The sequence below is a fragment of the Andrena cerasifolii genome, chromosome 6, assembly GCF_050908995.1.
Source record: "Andrena cerasifolii isolate SP2316 chromosome 6, iyAndCera1_principal, whole genome shotgun sequence".
NCBI classification, from domain to species: domain Eukaryota; kingdom Metazoa; phylum Arthropoda; class Insecta; order Hymenoptera; family Andrenidae; genus Andrena; species Andrena cerasifolii.
The window spans coordinates 12,762,512-12,782,165 of NC_135123.1; the positions used below are offsets into that span (position 1 = coordinate 12,762,512).

Below are 19,654 nucleotides of genomic sequence, written 5' to 3' on the forward strand. Positions count from 1 at the left end.
TTCACCTTCGTCGAGAAAGGTTCCCCTGGTTCCCCGGCTCTTCATCGAGAGAAGTCAATGGGCTCGATCGAGGAGCCGGGGCCAGGCGAGGAATCCACGTTTCAATGAAGACCTCAAAGTCTCGGGGGTTGCCTGGTGGGGAGCAAAAGGAAAGCAGGTAGCCCTTTTTCGGGTAGGTGGGCCAAGCACGACCGCACTCCCAAGACCGGCTACAAAACGTTTTATTTACGTAGCTCGAGGGGGCCCACCCGGGGCAGGTCTTCCCCTTCCCCTGTTCCCGCGTTCTAATTCCCTTTTCTCACACCTTCACCTTTTTTTTCATGGGCCTTGCACTAGTTCCTTCTTGTCCTCCCTCTTTTCCGTCGTACGGGGCAGCTTCTTCTTGGGATCGTTGCAAGGTGCGATTTTGGGACGGATTTCGCGACAAGTGTCACTGTTCGGTTGGCCCAGTTTCTTCGTGGGGTGGTAATTTAGGTTTCCAAGTCTCTGCATTGTCAGCTAATGTATCCTTTCCTACAATTAGTATACCTCACTGAAATCTCGATTCTTTAAAATTCCGAAACACTCCACTTTGTTGGTTCGTGAGTTAAGGGGTCAGTCCACTGTGAAGCCGTGAAAAATTGTCATTTTACCATCATAACGTGTACAAATTTCAGACTTATTGGTCAAATAGTTTTTTTGCAATCACCTGCACCAGTCGAAAAAATGTTGTTTTGAGATAATCGCGTTTAAAGTTTTAAAACAAATTAAGAAAATTCTGTAAATTTTTTTTTGTATAATATAAGAGTAGCTTAATAAATGGCAAAAAGATTTATTGCATTATATGTTGTATCTACGGAGAAAAAAAATCTTTAAAAATAGCTTGATCTTTCAAACCGTCACAGTGGACTGACTCCTTAAAGCAAATGGAATGAAATCTTTACGGTCTGCAGCTGAAAATGAATCAAGAATTGCTACCTACCACGTCGTTCCCTTGGCTGAGAATGCTAACCATCCACCTGGGACTGTTAATTAACGGACATTGAGATCTTCCACTTCGTATTTTCCACCTTTGTGCTGGCTTGTGTCCTCGTAATTGTCGATAATTGGACAGAATCTGTTTTTATGGGACAAACATTACGAGGTGTTCGAATATCTCCACCGCGAGGACTGACTCACGACTCCTTAGGTAATGATTTCATTGCAGGTTAATTGATTTTTCTCCAATTACAACCGTCGTCTCCACCTTTATCTCTTCCCATACACGGTTCGCGTGCATCTCGCCTATGCTTGGTAAGCGAAAAATAAGCAAGCATGTCGTAAAAAGCGCATGCACTTGGCGAAGGCTAACCAGCGTGTATTTAACGCGATCCTTTTGCTTTTGTTCCGTCGTTCCTGCTTCCTCCGGCCTCTTCGCGCGTGAGATCCTCGTGTTGTTCTTGCCTTTCGATATTTTAGCTTGGCAGATGGGAGGAGGTGAATGGGGAAGCGAGTGATGTACGCGTGTGGAAGCTCATTGAGCAGTCGAGGACTCTGAATTCGACTGTACGGAAGAATCGAAGTCATTCCTGCAACCGTGCTAATAAAAGATCTCTCTTCGGATCAACAAGATCAAGCCCCCCTTCTTGCAACATCATCGAAAGCTTCGCAGATGCGTCTCCGTTGCATCGTTGATGCAACTTAATCCTCCGCGTCCTATAGTTCCCTAAAAGCAGCTTTCCAACTCCCCCGTTGGACACGGCTGCTGCCGTGAAAGCGTCCAAAGTCCAATTCAAAGCCAACTACGCCCCTTGCCACAGATCACGATCTCCCCGATCGGGACGCGGCTCCTCGAGTGTCCTCGAATCTTAATTGCGATCGGACATGCCGCAACACTCGGGAAACAGCCTTTTGTCAGGCCGGTCTGCCTGTGACTCTGTTGCATCGATGCTAAAGGGATTTTCATTGCTCGGCGAAAAGGGTTTGCTCGTTCTGGTGGCAGGTCGCGATCATCTGCATTATGGGAAGGCTTTAACGTGGTTACTCGGTCCTCGCGGCGTCCTGCCATCGCATTATGGCCAACGCGCCATCCGGCAGTGCAGGCACGAGGACAATGCGCATGTTGCATCGATATTCATGCGGATGTGTCCTTTCCCTCCCTGCGGCAGGATCGAAAGGCGCGTGCTCCTCGTCCAGGTGATGCCAGACTGGTTGTCTGCTGCTGCTCGTCCATCCGTTTTCCTTCGGTCTGCCCTCTCTGTCTCGCTCGCTCTCTCCCCCGTACCACGGTCTTCCTGCACGCCCACGGGAACATATGTTTACGAACAATAAGGCCTGTGCAGCGGCACGCTCTCGAAAAACCAACAAACATAAAGGATCGCGCCTCCGCGCGATTCGACAGGCTCTCGCTGGTCTGATTTTTCTATTGGGTCTCCTGCCCCGTCCTAGCGATTCGATTTCATGCCGACTCCGGGTCGGGCTGACATTGCGTCAAATGGAATAACAGATTTTAGGATTTGACGTTTCTGGTTGCCCCGACGCCAACGGGGATTTCGAGACAGGAACGCTTCGGAAGTTCAACTGAGCGTAGGTGATCTGAAACCAGTTAGAAGCAACAGTTTTCAGTTGCAGGAATATTAGCAAACTCCTACGTTTCGATTGCTCCTCGAAGACCCTTCCCAGGGTCGTGGTCAGCGTCTAGAAAAAGACTCGCATAGCTTCTGAAGCTTAATTATCGTAACGCGGCGAAGGGGCGACGAACGGGCCGAAAGTCTCGCCAGTTTATCAGGGACCGTTCACCTCTTATCGAAGCGCCAATGATCCTCAGGGTCAGCCGATGGCTTTTCGTTCCTCACGGTTAATCCCCTCTTAAGCCACGATAAAGACCGCCCTTAAGGATCAAGGGTTCTCTCCTAAACGCTTAATTATTGCAGCCCCGAATTGTCTCCCGCTAAATAGAGCCCAATCTCTGCCCATCCTTATCACGCTGCGAAACTGGCCGATAATCTTCAGCTTCTCAAACATCCCCAGTCTCGATCTTACTTCGCGAAGCCATTCATTCGCCCGCTCCAAGTACAGCGAAGGTGCAAAAATTATGGCAGCTGGATAATCATTTGCGCAAAGTCGTTCACGAAGTCAAAGGTCGCCCGAGCGAAGTACCGCGGCGAGGTACGACCGATCGAAAGGCAACGGTGTAATCCCACTGGGCAGGGAGCGAAAGGCAACGGGGAAGAATACGCGAGAAGAATCGTGCATCTCCACCGAGGACGCATCTGCTCGCCTCGGAATCGCGAAAAATTCGCGGAAAAAATCCGGCAGCTGCAAGCCGCTCCGTCACGCGACACGCGCCGAACAATTTTTAGACGGGGTCTCTCCCGTTACCAAGAGGACGTTACACCTAGCCCAAGGACAACCATAAACATCCTTCTTTTCGCTACTTATCTCATCCGACGCTTCCCTTCCCTTCTACTTCGCGAATCTCGGTTGTTTGGCGTAGTTCCTCTCAGCGGCTGGCTTTGTTCGTGGTGAACTACTGCATTCGCCCCTTCGAACTACGCGTGTAGATTTATTTCTCACATGGTTACGCGTTTAATGGGACGTCCGAAGAGGATATCCATCATTTACGTATCGGGTATTACTTTTCTCAGAGAAATCTCTGATACCCGGTACTAGCGGTTTCGTTCTACTTTAATTCCTCCAGTGTCTCGTTATCGCTGAACCTCGATACGAGGAATATCATGAAAGTCCCGTGAAAATTTCATCGGTAATTAACAAGGGCGCATACTAATTTGGTCGACGATCTCTGTCCCGCTGAATTCCTCCGCTGGTCGAATGAACGACGTTGGTGTAATGCAATTGAAGCGAATGTATGAACATGAGTGACGGAATAAAATCGTTTAAAAGGACAGCTCGTGGATACTGTGAACGGAGGAGCGGATACTGAACGAAGTCTCCGAGTTTTGTCGAATAATTTATGAAGTACCGGAGGACAGTCGCAGCGCCAGGAATATTGCGAGAAAGTAATCGGGAGAGTGAGTTGTTAACCACGATCGGGTAAACAGCAATTTAGCTCGGCACGGATCAACCTCGAATACAGTGTGCTGCTCCTACACTGCAATTCCATCTCGACAACTCTCCTTTCGCGTCAGGCACACAATTGCTGCGACAGTAGCAATTGCTCCGCCAATAATTCGACAGATTCGTCGTCGTCTGTCTCTAAGAACGGCAGTGCGAATGGATATCCTGGACAAAATAATATGAAGCTTCTGGAACGTTACCCAAGCCAACACTTCGGTAACGTTGCAATGGCGTCACGACGTTTCCACGTCCCTACAAAATTTCAACGCAGTTGCCTCGCGGAACACACAACATACCGCGATGACGTGCACACAATTCAGTGACACAGGCACACGTGGCCGGTAGTAAATAATTCAGAAGGTGTTTTGTAAACGCGACAGTTTATCGCGATGATCGCCGCCGGATTCGAGCAATTTGAAAACATTGCATCATATCTAAATAAACGACCTCAGCCAAGGTCTTCGTCGATTCTACAATTTCCATTACCATTCTTAAAACGCGCTCGCAAATGGCTGTAACCGTGCCGACGAGCTTGACGAGGCTGCGGTTTTGCGCACTATGTTCGACCGCGTTCATCCTACCCATGGGTTTGCGCAGTTCGCGGCGAAAAACAGTGATGCATCGGCCGCTGGGCGGGATGCGAGCATCGCTGGGAGCGTCCATCGATCCCTGTTTGCCTTCGCATCGGCCGGAAATCTGTCAACGCACGCACCGACAGCATCTCCTTGCGCGAAAAGATTTCGCCATACTTCACCGTGCCTGGCGCGAAGGTAACCACGAATCATGCTCCGATGAATGGACAGTTTAGAAGCTCCTCGAGCGGACAAAGCGTGTTCACCAAAATTTGCACGCATCTAGCTGCGGAGGTTCAGCCTGTGCGACTCCTTGGTTCGATGTACGACGGCAACAGGCAACGATGTTCGGCGCGGATCGCCGCGCGAGAGGCGTCTGCGCGTGGCGAGACGCGAAATCCGCGTCAAAGATACCGCGGGATCGTGAAGATCTCTATCAGAGGCGGACGATGGCCGGGCGCAAAAAACCGCTTGGCGAGGCGAGGCGAGAACGACGTCGACCTTCTCCGAACATGAGAAGCGTGTCGGGAAATAACAGGTTGCCGGTTTCCATTTAATTGGCAGCCGATCGGACCAGTTCGTCTGGTATAACTGACCTACACTTAAGAAACCAGGCCCGCCGGTCCCCCCTAGCCCTCTCGCCCAGCCGCCGAATCAAGATGCGTCCGAAAGCGGCGATAGCGTCGCGACCAAGGCGACAGTCCCCCGCTGATTTTATTATAACAGCTACCGAATCTGCCCGGGGCGCGAGTCGACGAACTCCCCGCCGATACTTGGCTCGCTCCTCTCCTTTTCGTTTCACGTTCCCTTTTACCTCGCCTCCCGGCATCTCCTTCTATCTTATCCCGACGCAGAGATCCTTGAGGAAATATTTGACGTGCAACGAGACCTGCTCGTTGCCGGCTATCTGGAGGTCTTACTTAGGCCAGTTGGGCGGCCGGACTATTATTAAGCAGTCCTGGACTTAAATGGAGCCGCAGAGTGGTCGTTAAGTGATTATGACCGAAAGATGAATGAAATTGCCGTGAGTTATTCGTGTAACGCGTCGCGGCCGTTATCGGCTCTGAGTCCCCCGGTCTCCTTTATCGCGCTTTCATTCAGCGATCCAACTTGAATATCAACCGCGAATCTCCTTTCCATTTAGCTATCGGGGAATTAGTGCGACGAGCCGGCTGATCGAGTCTCGCTAACGAGTGCCGTCGAATGAATGTTCTTAATGGGCCATTACGATAGAGATTCTTCACCGAAATAAGTCAACAGGCTATCGAACGCATCCTGGCGTAGGAAATTCGCCATTTAAAGCGACAGACTTTCCCAAGCTCGCGATTCTCGTCAAGTGCTCTTCGACACACCCTCCTCGTGGTGTGCGAACGTAGCGGTCGTTACAATAACCTCGCTCCATTCCCCCAAAAGCTCTGCTCGAGTGCACTTGGCAATTTCATCGACTGATTTTCGCTGGGCGCCGAAGAATCTCGGTAAGCCTCACTGGAACGCGTCAGAAAGTCGTTTTCCATTGAAAGGGAAGTGTTTTCATCGATGCCGTCCGCGCAGATACCGCGTGAAACAATGAAGAATGGTCTCCTGGAAGTCGTTTCCAGGAGTCGTTGCTCCAGCCAGAGGGAACAAAGCCGCAGCTTTTACCTGGCAACGTCGGAAAGATCGGTTCTGTTACAAATTCACGACGAATTTCCCCCGGGCGAGCGAGCAACAACGTTCAACGCAAGAACACCTTTTTCCTATTCGGAACCACCCATCTGCATTTCTTTACCCCGAGCCCGTACGTTATCCAACCCCCTCCTACTTCTTCGGTTGCTGCAACCCCCACTGTTTGGACAAATTCGATGATATCTGTTTCAGCTCAAGAGCACCGTGAAACTGCGTTCGTACGAGGTGACGTAGGTAGATTTGATCTCAGCGCGACGTGACGCCGATACAACATTTTACGAAAGATTGACGATCGATTTATCCATGTTTCGCGGCGTTTGGCCTATTTCTCAGCGGGCCCAAACGTCGATAATACCTCACAGAATATATATATATACAGGCTTGCCTTGGTCCGGATCCTCGGATCGGAAGTCGCGACGCTTTTCGCCACGCTATTTGCGATCTTATTCTTCCCTCACGAGCCGGAGAGCCAGACAGATCCGATTTTCCTGCCGGCTCGCGATTATGCGCCGTCGCCGTCTACTACACGGCCTGCAACACTTTTGACGGCTCTGACAAATCGTTGACGATGTTGTGCCGGCTGAATCGAACAGGTACCCAGCTATTCTTGATATTCGACCATGCGAGGTGAAAGTTTGAATACGGAATTAGGCGAGCAGCTCGATTTCCATGCGGCGAATCGGCCTCACTCCGAGGGATTACCACGGGCGCAGGATTTGCCGAACGCGTGATTATTCTCGATAGGTAAAGTAGCCGCGGGGATCGAGTTACGGTCTCTTCCACCCCCGCACCGGATACGAAGCGAATTTCCCGCTGACGTCCCGCTTTTAGAAAATAAAGTTCACGCAGGTATTTTGAATCGACCACGGAAGAAAGCCAGGGAGAGTCTTCTTTGATTCCGCGATCGAGGTGCCCGAAGGGGATTACCGAGGATGTCTGAATAAATCTCGGCGAAATTCACGCGTGTGAACAGGGAAGATTAGGCGGATCGGCCGAGTTTTCGTGATCTTCGGGCCCTACAACCGATATTTTCAGGAGGACGCGGTCGTATACGGGCCATTTGAGGATCTCGAGAGTGCATTCTCAGGGGTGTTTCTCGAACGTACTCGTTGCACAATGTAACACTATCCCTCCCCTTTTGTACGGCCCAGGCAACCTTGGAGTGTCTTTAATGCGAAACCGAGCGGCGTTCTTGTATTATTTTGTCATGAACAATCCTTTTATGCTCGCTTTAAGGGGCAGGGCCTTCAAGACGAGAGATTCTACTTCTGTTCGTTTGCGCGGATGAACACACGATGGCGAAAACGATTCGGCTGGCTCCATAGACCGCAATGTATGCAATCATACCAACGATTATGCGAGAGGGACGTGAATTATTATATTCGATTCGCACACGACGATTATCATAATCGTTATCGAGTAATAGCTCGCCCGGCTCGTTACAAGCTTTAAATTACTCGCTTGCACGAATGTACCTCGCGCAATAATTTAAATAACAAGCCCTGTTCCGTAATGCGACGCCGTGTATGGCAACTCCTGGCAGCAGTGAATACTATTTTTTACGATATCGCACAAACAGAACATATATTCCGCATTCACAGGGAAGAGGGGCAGAAATGACTGCGCAGGGGTGGTTCCAGTGACCCCTAAAATGCTTCGGCACGCGACACAAATGTCCGTGGATGCTCGTTAGTATTCATTGTCCCATTGGAGCACTCGGTTTTGGAAACGTCCACGAAACGTGCAACGTCCTTCAGCGAAAGAAATTTATGTCGCATCTGCTTATGCAAAATCACCGTGGCCAACTTTGCGCACCCCTAATTCTTGCGCCTGAAACAGTGGGCTTCGCCAAGGTGTGCGCAGCGAAGTTGACTTCACAAGTTTACATTACTAACTCTCGAAATCTACTACCATCCTCGACTTTGCGTTTGCAACCCCGAAAAGTTTCTTCCACCGCCCAAGTTTCCTGCGGATACCCCAAAAATATCGTCCCTACGGTTCCCCAACGTGGCCGCGCCGACGGGCCCGGCGAATTTCGTTACAATCGGACGTTTTGCAGCACGGCCACTGTTTTGTGCGGCACAATGAGGCCCTGAAGTGTCTTTAGTGCACTCGGTAGCGCGGCGTTCAATGGTCGCCGCTCACAAATGCGCAGCGGGGTGTCCGGCTCTCTTGAGATTCGCTACTCGATACGAATGTCCTTCCCCGACTTGGATAATCGTTGTCGGCTGTGTAACAGAGAGAGCAACGGGCCCAGGATCAATACTTCTCCCGTCGCTCGAGAACCTAATATGTTTATTGCTGTGAGAATGTTACGTTCGGATAGCTGATAGATTTCTATCTGGCGCAGTCGAGTTGCTTTCCAACCTAGCGAACGGAGGCTGGAAAACCATTCATCGACGATCTCTTGACCTTTTCGTCGTTCCTGTTTTCCGTTCTGGCTTAATGGCTTTGATATTTGTCGCGAGTTATGTCGCACTCGACGTCGCTTCTTTTCAGGAACGTTGGAAAGTTTCTTGGGGAGTCTTCGTTTCGCGTGATCAGAACTTTCGTAGCGAGGATGTTACGGCGGATTATTTATTCTAGGTTATTTTGTATTATTTTCTTATTCTGCTTGTTTATGACTGTGCGGTTTTGTAATTTTGAAAAAGGCCGCTTCGCTTGTCGGGGAATGCCGGTAAAGCAGATCAGCAGGCCTAAAGCAACGAGATTCTTCCTCGTGCCATCTGTGGACGAGAGATCCGATTATATTATTCGATGTCACGTTCGAGTGATATCAAAAAGAATTTTGTACGCGCTGAAAATGCAGCGTTAAGCAATATTAAGCGTGCACTGCGTGTACATTGCAAACATAGTATTATTTATAAAGGAGCTTAAAATTTTCCTCGCACTTATCCATTAAGCACCCACGTAGTCGGTCATTTAAACACTGTTTCTTAAACTTGTGACCCGAATGAAGTACCGCGTGGAAAGAAGATTATTGTTCCTCCAGACGCTGTATCGTTTATTTCAGATAAACTATTGATAAGATTAAGAGAAACATGAACAGAGGAAGGTTTACCGACGGTAGAACCGGGAACACCGGAGAAAAGAAAGTCGATATACCCGGTGTAGATAACACAGAATCGAGGTGAATATCTCACATTCAATAGTTTGAAATGAAAAAAGTTCTTTTAAAGTTCTTTAATAATCAATAGTAATAACATTCACGCTTTGGTGACACTCAGGGCTCGATTAATAGCTGGTATCGAGAGTGTAACTTCGAGCGTAATCCAGCAAATATGTTCCGGTCGATTACCCCAAATTTCATCCCCACTATCACACAATCGCACTGCCACGGACACACAACTGTCCCTAGAAGATGATCCATCTGCTTCGAATCTTGAATCACAGTCTCTGGAAGAAATCGAAGAAACAAATGAACCAGTCGCGAAGAAAAGCAGCACCGACTTTGCCAAGAAAGGGTGCAAAGACAAGTTTGCCCTGACGATGACGGTGATGGCCGCGGCTCATCATTTGTTGCTTACGAACACCACAATCACCAGACGCTCCCTTTATTACGACTTGAAGAACAAGAAGACCTCGAGTCTAGTCCCGGAACAGAGATACGTGGACCAAGCAGTGAACCACGTCGCTAATTTGTTGAACTGCGCGCCATGGGAGCTTAGTGAGTGCCTTTCTCCTAAAAGAATCCTAGAAATCTATATTTCCTATTATCTTCCATTATTTAACCCCCGAGTTTCTCTTCATTTACCACGAATCCACTAATTTACCAACTAAAAAAGCTCGACTCATTGCGAGAGGGAGTGCGATGCGATCATCCCCTCACATCCAGAATCAATTACCTAGATCTCCTACCCACGTCGAAAGGATTAGCAGCAGGCGAATTAATCCTCACGTTGCTCGACAATCGAGTAATCGATTGCACGGTGCCAGGGGGTGCTCTTATTCCGCACGTCGCCTCTAACGTGATTTCCATTCGCACCACGGCTAGTATGGTGTTGGTCGTCGAGAAGGACGCGGTCTTTCAAAAATTGCTCGAGGACGATTGCATCCCCTTATTGAATTGCATTCTGGTCACGGGCAAAGGATATCCAGATGTGGCCACTAGAATGCTGGTGAAGCTGTTGTCCGAGAAAATGGAACTTCCAACTTACGTGGTCGTGGACGCGGACCCCTTCGGTGTGGATATCATGTGTGTCTATCGGTAAATCCAATAATCGAACAATATTCATTTGATACAAAGAACATGGTCATATATTTTATTATTGTAATTATATATACTGTTTCAAGCATTGCTATCAAACGAGTAGAAATGACAGTCGGAACTTCACGATAAAAGGGGATTTTTTTTATGTTTCTTTTATTCAGCTTTGGCTCAGCAACACTGTTCAAAGAGAGAAAGAGCTTGGCCTGCCCAAACGTACGCTGGCTGGGTATTCATCCGTCCGAATTGCTCGGCTTGGGAGTCAGCACCGTTCCCCTCACCGATTCCGATTTATTAAAATTGGCAGCTATCGAGAGTCGGCCCTATATGAACGAAGCGTTCCTCAGGGAGCTCGGGACGATGAAAACAGGAAAGGCGGAGATAGAAAACGTGTCCTCCTTCTCGAGGAAGTTTCTAGCTGCTACCTATTTACCTTGCAAGATCAAGGGGAATGACTATATTTAACAAGTTATTAGACGATCTAAGTACAGATATTAAGAACGTTTGTACCTCTTACATGGGAAATTAGTTATTCTACGGGGCTGTCTGTTTTCGCTATGTTTATCTGCGAAAAGATTTCACTGCAGCTCAATACTTTATGATTAAAATGGCACTTTCTTTGAATATCAAAAACAGCGTTACCTCTCCGGATCTCGACGTCTTCTCCTCCGGCTGTTCGTTCATTTTCGCTTCGCAATTGTCGCAGCTGTCTTCTAGATTGATTAATTCTGGAACTTTACGGAAGGAGCCCAAGCAAACGACGCTACTGTCCGACGATCCTCTCGAAAGGACATTGGTTTCGTTCAAATCTGCGTTTAACGCGATACTTCGGGCGGTCTTCGACCTCGTAGCGTAAAGGTGGTTGCATAACCTTGAAGGATGAATGCTTAAAGAGTGGTCGCTCAAAATCCCGCTTGAACATCTCCGACATTTTTATAAGCTGGAGTTTTACCGATTCTCTGTAGACGACGAGATAAACTTCCGTTTGCTGCTTTGTGGAGTGTTCAGCGATTTTTGGAAGTGTTTCTTCTTACGCGACCGTCGCAGGAACATGATTTTTAATATGTCAGAAAATGTAGCTTGCCCGATATATCGTTTAACTTATCTACACGTGCATTTCCAAAACTGTTATCGATGCGAATGAAACGTCAGAAACAAATGAGTTCCGCCTGCGATCGTTCAATGGAAGGTCTACAGTTTCAGGTAGCAAGGAAGGCGGGGAGAGAACAGGCGTCTTCAGGTAATGTAACAGTTTATTGAAAACACTTTTGTCCGCCCGTTGTCCGGGCCGAGCCTCGCTGATATTAAAAAACGCAGAGTCTTAGTAACATGATTATCTCGTGGGTGTTACGTGGAATATAACTTGAACGATATCCGCGAAATCGGCATCCTCGATCATCTTAAATCAACCCCTCGACGAATGGATAAAGGAAACGAAGAGATTAGAAATATCTGTTGCGGAAATTCGTTTGAATGAATAGTCAAGAAAGGAATGCTCCTTGAATGTAGAGATTGAAATACATAATCGACTTAGAACGGAACGCGTGTGCCGTTGAACTTGGTAGTCGGCGCGTGGTTAATTCGATGGATCGTCGACGATCACGGCCGATTTCGTGGATGTTCGGTCTCCAGGTCCGTGCGAATATCGTAAAAAACCCAGTGGAAACAATCCGCGTGCCCTCGCCCCCCACGAGAAAACTATCGAGAACGCCTCTCTCGGACGATATAATTTCGCGGCACCCGCCTGCAACGCTCGCTGGATGAGCGACTATTATATAAAAAAACAATTGTCCGAGCGTGTCGGCCACGCCCGCGGCGCAACAATTCGAATCGACGAGTCGCTGCGGACGAATTCTCGATTCAACGCTTCCGACTGTATCAATATAATCCGATGTGTGCATCTCGTTACTCTGATTACCGAACTTTTCGCTTCTTCTTTTTTTTTTGTCGTCTTCGCCTTTTTGATCATTCGGAACGTCGTTCCGAGCTGGCTTGGTGATGCGATCGCCTCGAGGATTTTGATATATCGAGACGAGTAGGCCCCTCATGAAACTAAGTCCAAGCTTCAATGACACATGCTCGATTCAACCCCATTAGTAGCTGCACCGGCGCGATGCAGTGACTCATAAATTGTTGCATTTGTTCGAACAGAAGCTTTGATTAGCCGACGTGGCTGCCTACTCCCTTGCGTCTAACGAATGGAACGTTATTGTCTGTGAGGGATGCCAACTTCGTCAGCATCCCGTCTTAATTTCTTTCGTGCAAAATCTCAACAGTTTGTCGATCAAGCTTGAAGCACTGAGGTAACGTGGTGAACATTGCGTCCCCTCTTTTACACCGTCAATCAACCATAAAAGAAACACGAGAAGCACCGGTGTCTTTTGGCAAGAAGAAATGCAACTTGGAAATGCAAATGAAATGCGAGAGAAACGATCGCTCAGCTTCCAGGGCAACGACCGCAGAATTCAGATTTTTCCCAACACCCCTTGGACCTAGTCTCCATGACGCGTTACTCGAACAATTTCTTTATCGATACCTTATCTATTAATATCTCGATATTAGGGCGTACCGGTTTAAAAACGCGTGAAACACCGTGTGTCGCGGACACCAATGGCCTCCGCCGATAAATAATCGATAATAACCGTAATCAATCTGAGTATCACAGATTATCCAAATAATTTTCGAACAGACGTATCGTTACTAGCAGTACTTCTCCCCGTTAACGGATTATACAAACGCTCTTCTCGACCATCCTCTCTCTCTTCCACCTCCGTTCGCCACGGGATCGTTGAACATCGACGAACGATACCGCGCCGCCGTGAATGATAAACGAATCTCGCCGACGTTGTTCCCACAAAACAAACGTACATACGCGCGAATTAGTCCGAGTGTTCGCACGGGCCCGATCATCTTAAACTCGAGTTCCGCGTGAATTACATTTTAAATCTTGTTTAATCCTGCGTGTGTGTCTCTTTATCTCTGTGTGTCGCTTCGTCCCCCATCATGTATAATATATATATATATATTTTCTTTTTTTTTTGTCGTTTCTTATTAATTCTCTTTAGCCTAGCGGCGATAATACGTTACCAAAAGCTTATAGATACCCTTATGCGCTGCTACCAAGGTTTCTTTTTTCTTGCGATTAATTTCTCGTAACTCGCATGCTTCATTTTTTATTTTTTTTTTGCTGCTCTTGTTTGTCTGTTGTTTTCTGCGTGCCTGCTGTTCGTGAGACCGATCTCTATATATCTACGTTAATTCGCCGCACTCTCTGCCGTTTTATTATAGTTAATAATTGATTGCGATTGCACACTCACGCTCGCACTCACTCGCTCGTCACCTGTCTCTCGTTCTCCCTCGCATTCTTTGTTTTTGTCAGTTCCCCTCGGTGTACGTCTCTCTCGCGCGGTGAATGGTCGAGCGTTCCTCTCGAATTCACGCCGGGAAAGGTGGGTGTCTTCGACGATACCATAAAACGAACTTTTACAGTGAAACAACAACGCGTCTGTCCTTCGCCACGTGCCGAAGGAATTGCGTCTCTCTTTGCTTGTTTGCCGGACAACTTAACGAAGGAACCGGGATATTCTGATTACTCTACTGCGGTGGATCAATATAGCGGGGCGTGTACCTCGACGCCTCGTTGGGAACACGCGGTAACTATTGGAATTCAGTTTTCAGCTGGCAAATGAAATCGTTAACGGGGCAAATCCTTCGCCACGAGTCGCACCTTTGTACTCTCTACAATCGACGTCAAGCACGTAATATCGATCTACCGATCTGCCACGTCTACTCTCGTCCACGCGCAAACGATCTCCCCGACGAGGATCCTCCTCCCGATTATCATGCTGCCTCACCCCGATTTCTACTTCTCCCGCTTTCCTCGTCGAGGCCCAGCGAACGCAAGTCCGACGCGGACGAACCACATCGATCACTCATCTAAGATTCATTAATATTATTAGGTAATATCTTCATCTTCTCCGTTCTATTTATTATCGTTTGATTAGTTGCACTAGCCTTGATTGTCGGCATTTAAGGGCTGCTGGGCAGGCAGCGTTTATGGCGACGTGCGACTCTCCTCGTTCGAGCGCGACTCCTCTGCGACCAACCGTGAAAAGCGTCCTCCCCTCGTTTCGCGTATCATCTATCGGACTGGCGAGATAATTGTCAACGACCAGAAAGCACGGTGGAGATAAAAATCCAGCCCTTCGACCCTCTCGCTGCGCAGACTTCGGAACGCTTTGCACCTTTGCCGACCGGTACAGAGATCAACTAGTAACTTCGACTTCAAAGAGCACCGAGTCCTCGGGGATGGATCACTGGCTCCGCTGTTAACAGCGAAACGGTCGACGAGCGTCTCAGAAATGGATCTCGCGAGTCCGATCGATCTCGAACGATTTCCTCCAACATCAACCTCCAATCGATCGACCGAGAAAGTCCCGAGCGATCGAATCGTCTTCGACTGTCCGTCGCGGACACTGTCAGGACCCTCGAGTCGGTAGAATGTCGATCGAGAAAAGGTGATACGACAGGTCTCGTTGCCCGCGACGAGGTCCGTTCTGTAACGAGCTAAAGTATACGCTGAATCTGAACGGTTTACCCTAAAGCCTCGCGTCGCTCGCTTACCTTACTTACTCTGGAAATTGTTTTTCGTATAATACAACTTAGCGATATAGTACAACAAACGGTCAACGACGAACGGGAACACATGCGAACCTCGTCGAGGGAACGCGTCCTACACCAACGGGCATTCTTCCATTAGACGTGTATATAGATGTAACGTGTATATACAAATATTCAAGGATCGAACGGGTACGGTGCGGGGTTGGGGGTGGTGGCTGTGGGCGGGGGAAGATTGATGGATGGGGCGGAAAAGTTGTTTCTCGTCTGCCTTTTTACGCGTGTAACGTTATGATACATAGACTAGGCGCCAAGCTGTACAACACAAAACTTAAGACTAGGCGTTCGTTTCTAACGGTCAGTGTGTCGATACCCCTGGACGAATCATCGGATAGGCGTAGCCAGCCTTTTCCCCCGAGATCAGGGAGGCGCCGCGTAACTAGGGGGAAACTGAGGGACGTGGGCTTGCAAGCTCTGCGATTCCAAACCGATCGAATTCGAGTCCCGTGTGGAGCGCAAGGTGTCTGGTCCGAGGAGGCTGTCGCTCCCCGTGGAAACGGCGGTGGAGAGCTTGCAAGCTGGTCGGTAAGCTCAATACTTTCAAGCGAAACGGGGGCTAGAAATATCTCCAGCTTCTCGAGCTTCTCGCGAAACCGGAGGCTTGATATAAAAAACGTGAGGCGCGGGCTTGCAAGCTCGCGCTAAGCTCGATACGCTCGATCGTCACTCGCTCGTCTCGCTTCTCCATTCCGCGCTCAAGGGTCGCGTCGTCGCCTGACAGAGGTTTGGTATACAAAAAGTGGCGAGCTTGCAAGCTTGCGAGAAGCAGGACGTGTCGCGGATAGGGGCTCGCCTAAAGTTCCCTCGTTACCACTCGAGTTTCATCGATTATTCCGTGCGTGAACTGCGCTCGTCTCGCTAATCGCCTCGCAGCCCTAACTAGATACGCCTCTGGATGTTAGGGGGGTGGGGGGTGGGTTGTCTATCATTCTTGTCCGGGGTGCGCGTCCATAGTGCAAAGTGAACGAGTTGTTCGTAGCAAAGAGGAATCCGCAGGCTGATATACAACGTTATTAACGATATTACTTATACAAACGCTAGGTTTACCTCATCCCTCTCATCGTCGTTCTCCTTCTACGTACTTCCCTTCTACGGCCTACTTCATCGAGCGATGCATCCTCGGCCCCAACCAGGACCAAGAACGTATCGTTCTTATCTAAGCGTCTACGTAACTTCTCTCAGGCATCTCTCTCTTCGCTCGACTGTCCCTCCGCCTCGTAACGATCGGACCGTTTCGTTACGTAGACGATGACAGGATGCTTCAGCGAGTCCACCCGAACCAACCTAGACTTGAACGGTGAGCACTTGTTGGACAGCATCAACGTCCATCCCGGCTGTATGAGAAGTAGGCGAGCTAGAGACAACGAGGGAGTATTTGGCTTGAGGCACTAGGTTGCGTCCAGGGCGAGGCACTCGGCGAGGAAGTCCTCCATGGAACGATAAGCGTGCTCCAACACGCCCGATAAGGCGTGGTCTTCGTCCGCGTAACTCTGTTAATACATTCAGTTGGTCTCACGATCTTATTAAGGATAATCGGAAGGCTCTGCGGTACAGAGTTGGCTTACCTGGTACCTAAAGATGATTCCCGCTTCGGACAGAGCCTTAGCGAAGGCAACGCCGTGCGTGTAAGGCGCTGTGAGGTCGGCTAGACCATGAAGAAGGTAGAGGCTGTGGCTCGGTACCAACCTTGCCCGTTGCGTCAGGTCAGCCTCCACGTAACCCTTGTAGTTTTCGGCTGGAGCGCCAAGGACTCGCTCCGTAAACGCGGAATCTGCACCGGGAAACGCAAACTCTTACTCGAGGGAGACGATAATTGCGGTGAAACTTCTCTTCGCCTCTGAGGATCGTTTTCATCGACTCACTGTAATAGAGCCAATCTGCGATGGGATTCACGGCGACGCCGCACTTGAACACGTTCTCCTGGTTCCCCAGCACCATGGCGGTCACGTAACCCCCGTATCCCCAACCCCATACACCGACCCTCGTGACGTCGAGGTACTTGAGAGTCTTCAGCAGGTGCCTCAGCACGGTCAGCTGATCCTGAACCTCTACGCCGCCGATTCGCCTGAACAGGTCCCTCTTCCCTTGGCCTCTGGCGCCCCGTACGTCCAGCCTGACGTACACCACGTCATTGTGGCTCGACATGTACGTTCCCCAGTCGATCTTGAACCGATCGGTGACAGCTTCGCTGCCTGGGCGGCCGTTCACCTCGACCAGCACTGGGAAAGCCGCGTCTCTCAGCTCCTCTCGCCACGAAGGCGGCAGTAGAAGCTGCACCTGAGCTTTCCAGCCTTGAGGCAATGGTACCTGAGGAGGCTCAAGGTTAGCTCTGGAAACAGTTACCCTGGGGAGTGCGCCTTAAATACCTCGAAGCTCCTTCGAGTGGGCAACGCCAGCTGAGAAAGCTTGTCCCCCCGTTGGATTCTCGTGTCGTAGAGCACACGAATCATCTTGTGGGTAGTCATCATGTGCACACCTGCCAGTGGAAGACCTGGCCCTTCGCAGTAGAGGACGTAGTATCCTTGTGAGTTGTTGTCGACAGCCGGACTGACGGATGAACCGAAGTGCGTGCAATTGGTGTAGTAAAATCTGCCACGATTACGAATCCGTCAGTATTCTCGGGGACACCAGTTCATCCAATTCACTCCTGCTCATTTATCAGCTTGAATAAGTTGTGCGGAGCACTTACCTACTGCTCCACAGAACCTCTCCAAGATCACAGGTGACGCACAGTGGCTCTAAGCGTCGTGGATCGTCGGCAGTGGGATCGCGGACCACGTAAAGGTGTCTCTGCCCAGGCCTCTTCTCCCTGGTGCCCAGATAGTACACCTGGTGGGCCTTCGTGTCCCAGGCCAAGATTTCGCTCACCTGGCGATGGAAAGAAATAATGTTTACAAACATCCACTATCGTAGGAGATGTTTAGAATAGGTGTCGACTAATTGCTTGCCTCGTAACGACCATGGGATAACACCGCTATCCTCTGCTGCGTTAGAGTCACGTGCTTGATGTGCGTGAAGTGTTCCTTGTCGCCTTCCTGCACGGCTGCCAGCAGCAAGAAGCTGTCACCGTCAGGGGCGAAAAGAGGGTGAGGCTGCGCGTCCAGCCATTGGCCTTCGGGCGCCCGCTCCGAGTGAGTTTCTTCGCATTCCCACGTAGGTATGCGACATGCCGACACCACTGACAGATTCTGCGATCTCGTCATCCAGACGACAGCGATGTGGACGGAGTCGTTGCCCACCCAGCCGGCGGATATTAGGTAGAACTCTCTGTTAGAAGAAACCAGAGCATTGGAATCCATGGTTTACAAGACTCCGCGACCTCAGGATCGCCACAATCGAGGCCCACGATCTGAGGCTTTGAAGTTAGATCCTATAACCCAAGTGCTATGAGAGCAAGGAGACTTCAGTCGCTCTCTGCTGCGTTTCACCTCTATCGCAGCCCCTATCCCTCAATTCGTACTACCTCTGCATTTACACGCTGTCTCCGCCACCCCACCCACGATCGATTAGTCCCCTAAATCTCCTCCAGACCACTTACTGTCCATCCAAAGAGGGTGGCGGCTTAAGCTTCGTCCTAGAGAGCATCGTCGAGTTTGTAGTCCCATTGCCGTTCACCGAACTGGTTACGTTGTTAAGCTCCATCACCCACAAGTCCACCTCTGGATTCGGCGAGCCTGGGGTCGGGTATCTGACAGACTTGGAGGGTGGAAAGGAGCCCCTTCTGTTCGCGGATAAAGGGCTGGAGCTGGCACCGTCGTGGCCTGGTTGCGTGCCGAACCAAGGGAACTCGAGGGCAGTGACCTTAGTGTCGTTGAAGGTGGCGTAGAGAAGATGGGTGCCGTCGGAACTGGGCCAGATCGCTTCCGGCCGTGGCAGCACTTCCTCCTGGTACAGCCAGTCGGGCACACCGTTGTAGATCACGCCAGGAACGCCTGTGTCCGTCAGCCGAGCGTCCTCACTCGCGGACGGCGCCATTCGCACGTAAATGTCGTTCTCCGATATCATGATGAGGCCAGTCGTGTTGCCCAACCACGCAGCATGCTGCAGCCGCGTTTGCTGCATCCTTCGCGACGCGTGGAGACGCAGGGGTGTATGATGGCTGAAAGTATTTCGAGGTGAACTTAAGCTTCTGCGCGCAGAAACGAGGAACGGATTTCTTTCCCTGAAGGCGTACTTACTCGTTCGTGACGTCGTAGACTGTGTAGTAAGCGGTGAAGGTATTTCTGAACACCTGGAAGAATTGTTCAGGGTTACTCCGGTATCGTCAGAGGCCATTCAAGTACAGTTTCAGATGAATTTATAGAGAATTTAATTGAGATGCTATTTCAATCGTAATTAAGCGCCGATATGATGTGCCGAAGAGTTCTGGATGAGTTTCGTTCACGCTCGCGCTACTCACCGGCTTAACATTGTGCTTGAACAACACGTAACGCAGGTCTGCGCTGCACTGGTAGCCTTGAACGTTCAGCTGTCTCTGGAAATAAAGTCAGAAGAGATT

General features: G+C 49.7%; 2 protein-coding genes across 9 annotated transcripts in view; one reads left to right on the forward strand and one right to left on the reverse strand.

Annotated features, from left to right (window-relative positions):
* Positions 1-8,459: 8,459 nt before the first annotated feature.
* On the forward strand, positions 8,460-11,122 carry Mei-w68 (meiotic W68). Of its 2 annotated transcripts, none has more exons than XM_076813784.1 (4): positions 8,460-9,402; positions 9,500-9,939; positions 10,122-10,467; positions 10,644-11,122. In XM_076813784.1, the coding sequence occupies exons 1-4, from the start codon at positions 9,314-9,316 to the stop codon at positions 10,942-10,944; spliced, it is 1,176 nt and encodes a 391-aa protein (XP_076669899.1). In that variant the 5' UTR covers positions 8,460-9,313; the 3' UTR covers positions 10,945-11,122. The 2 variants fall into 2 exon arrangements, with proteins under 2 accessions (XP_076669899.1, XP_076669898.1); XM_076813783.1 differs by having other exon boundaries at positions 8,464-9,402; positions 10,122-10,479; positions 10,644-11,120.
* A 592-nt stretch (positions 11,123-11,714) lies between these two features.
* Positions 11,715-19,654, reverse strand: part of LOC143370487 (A-type potassium channel modulatory protein DPP6) — an 89,827-nt gene continuing 81,887 nt past the window's right edge. For all 7 annotated transcript variants that reach the window (XM_076815675.1, XM_076815678.1, XM_076815673.1 and 4 more), the window contains 9 exons: positions 19,556-19,630; positions 19,335-19,387; positions 18,695-19,255; positions 18,105-18,423; positions 17,846-18,024; positions 17,523-17,745; positions 17,019-17,463; positions 16,722-16,927; positions 11,715-16,646 (listed from right to left, as the gene is read on the reverse strand). In XM_076815675.1, coding sequence (XP_076671790.1) covers positions 16,545-16,646; positions 16,722-16,927; positions 17,019-17,463; positions 17,523-17,745; positions 17,846-18,024; positions 18,105-18,423; positions 18,695-19,255; positions 19,335-19,387; positions 19,556-19,630 — 2,163 coding nt within the window. In that variant the 3' untranslated portion in view covers positions 11,715-16,544. The remainder of the gene's footprint in view (positions 16,647-16,721; positions 16,928-17,018; positions 17,464-17,522; positions 17,746-17,845; positions 18,025-18,104; positions 18,424-18,694; positions 19,256-19,334; positions 19,388-19,555; positions 19,631-19,654) is intronic.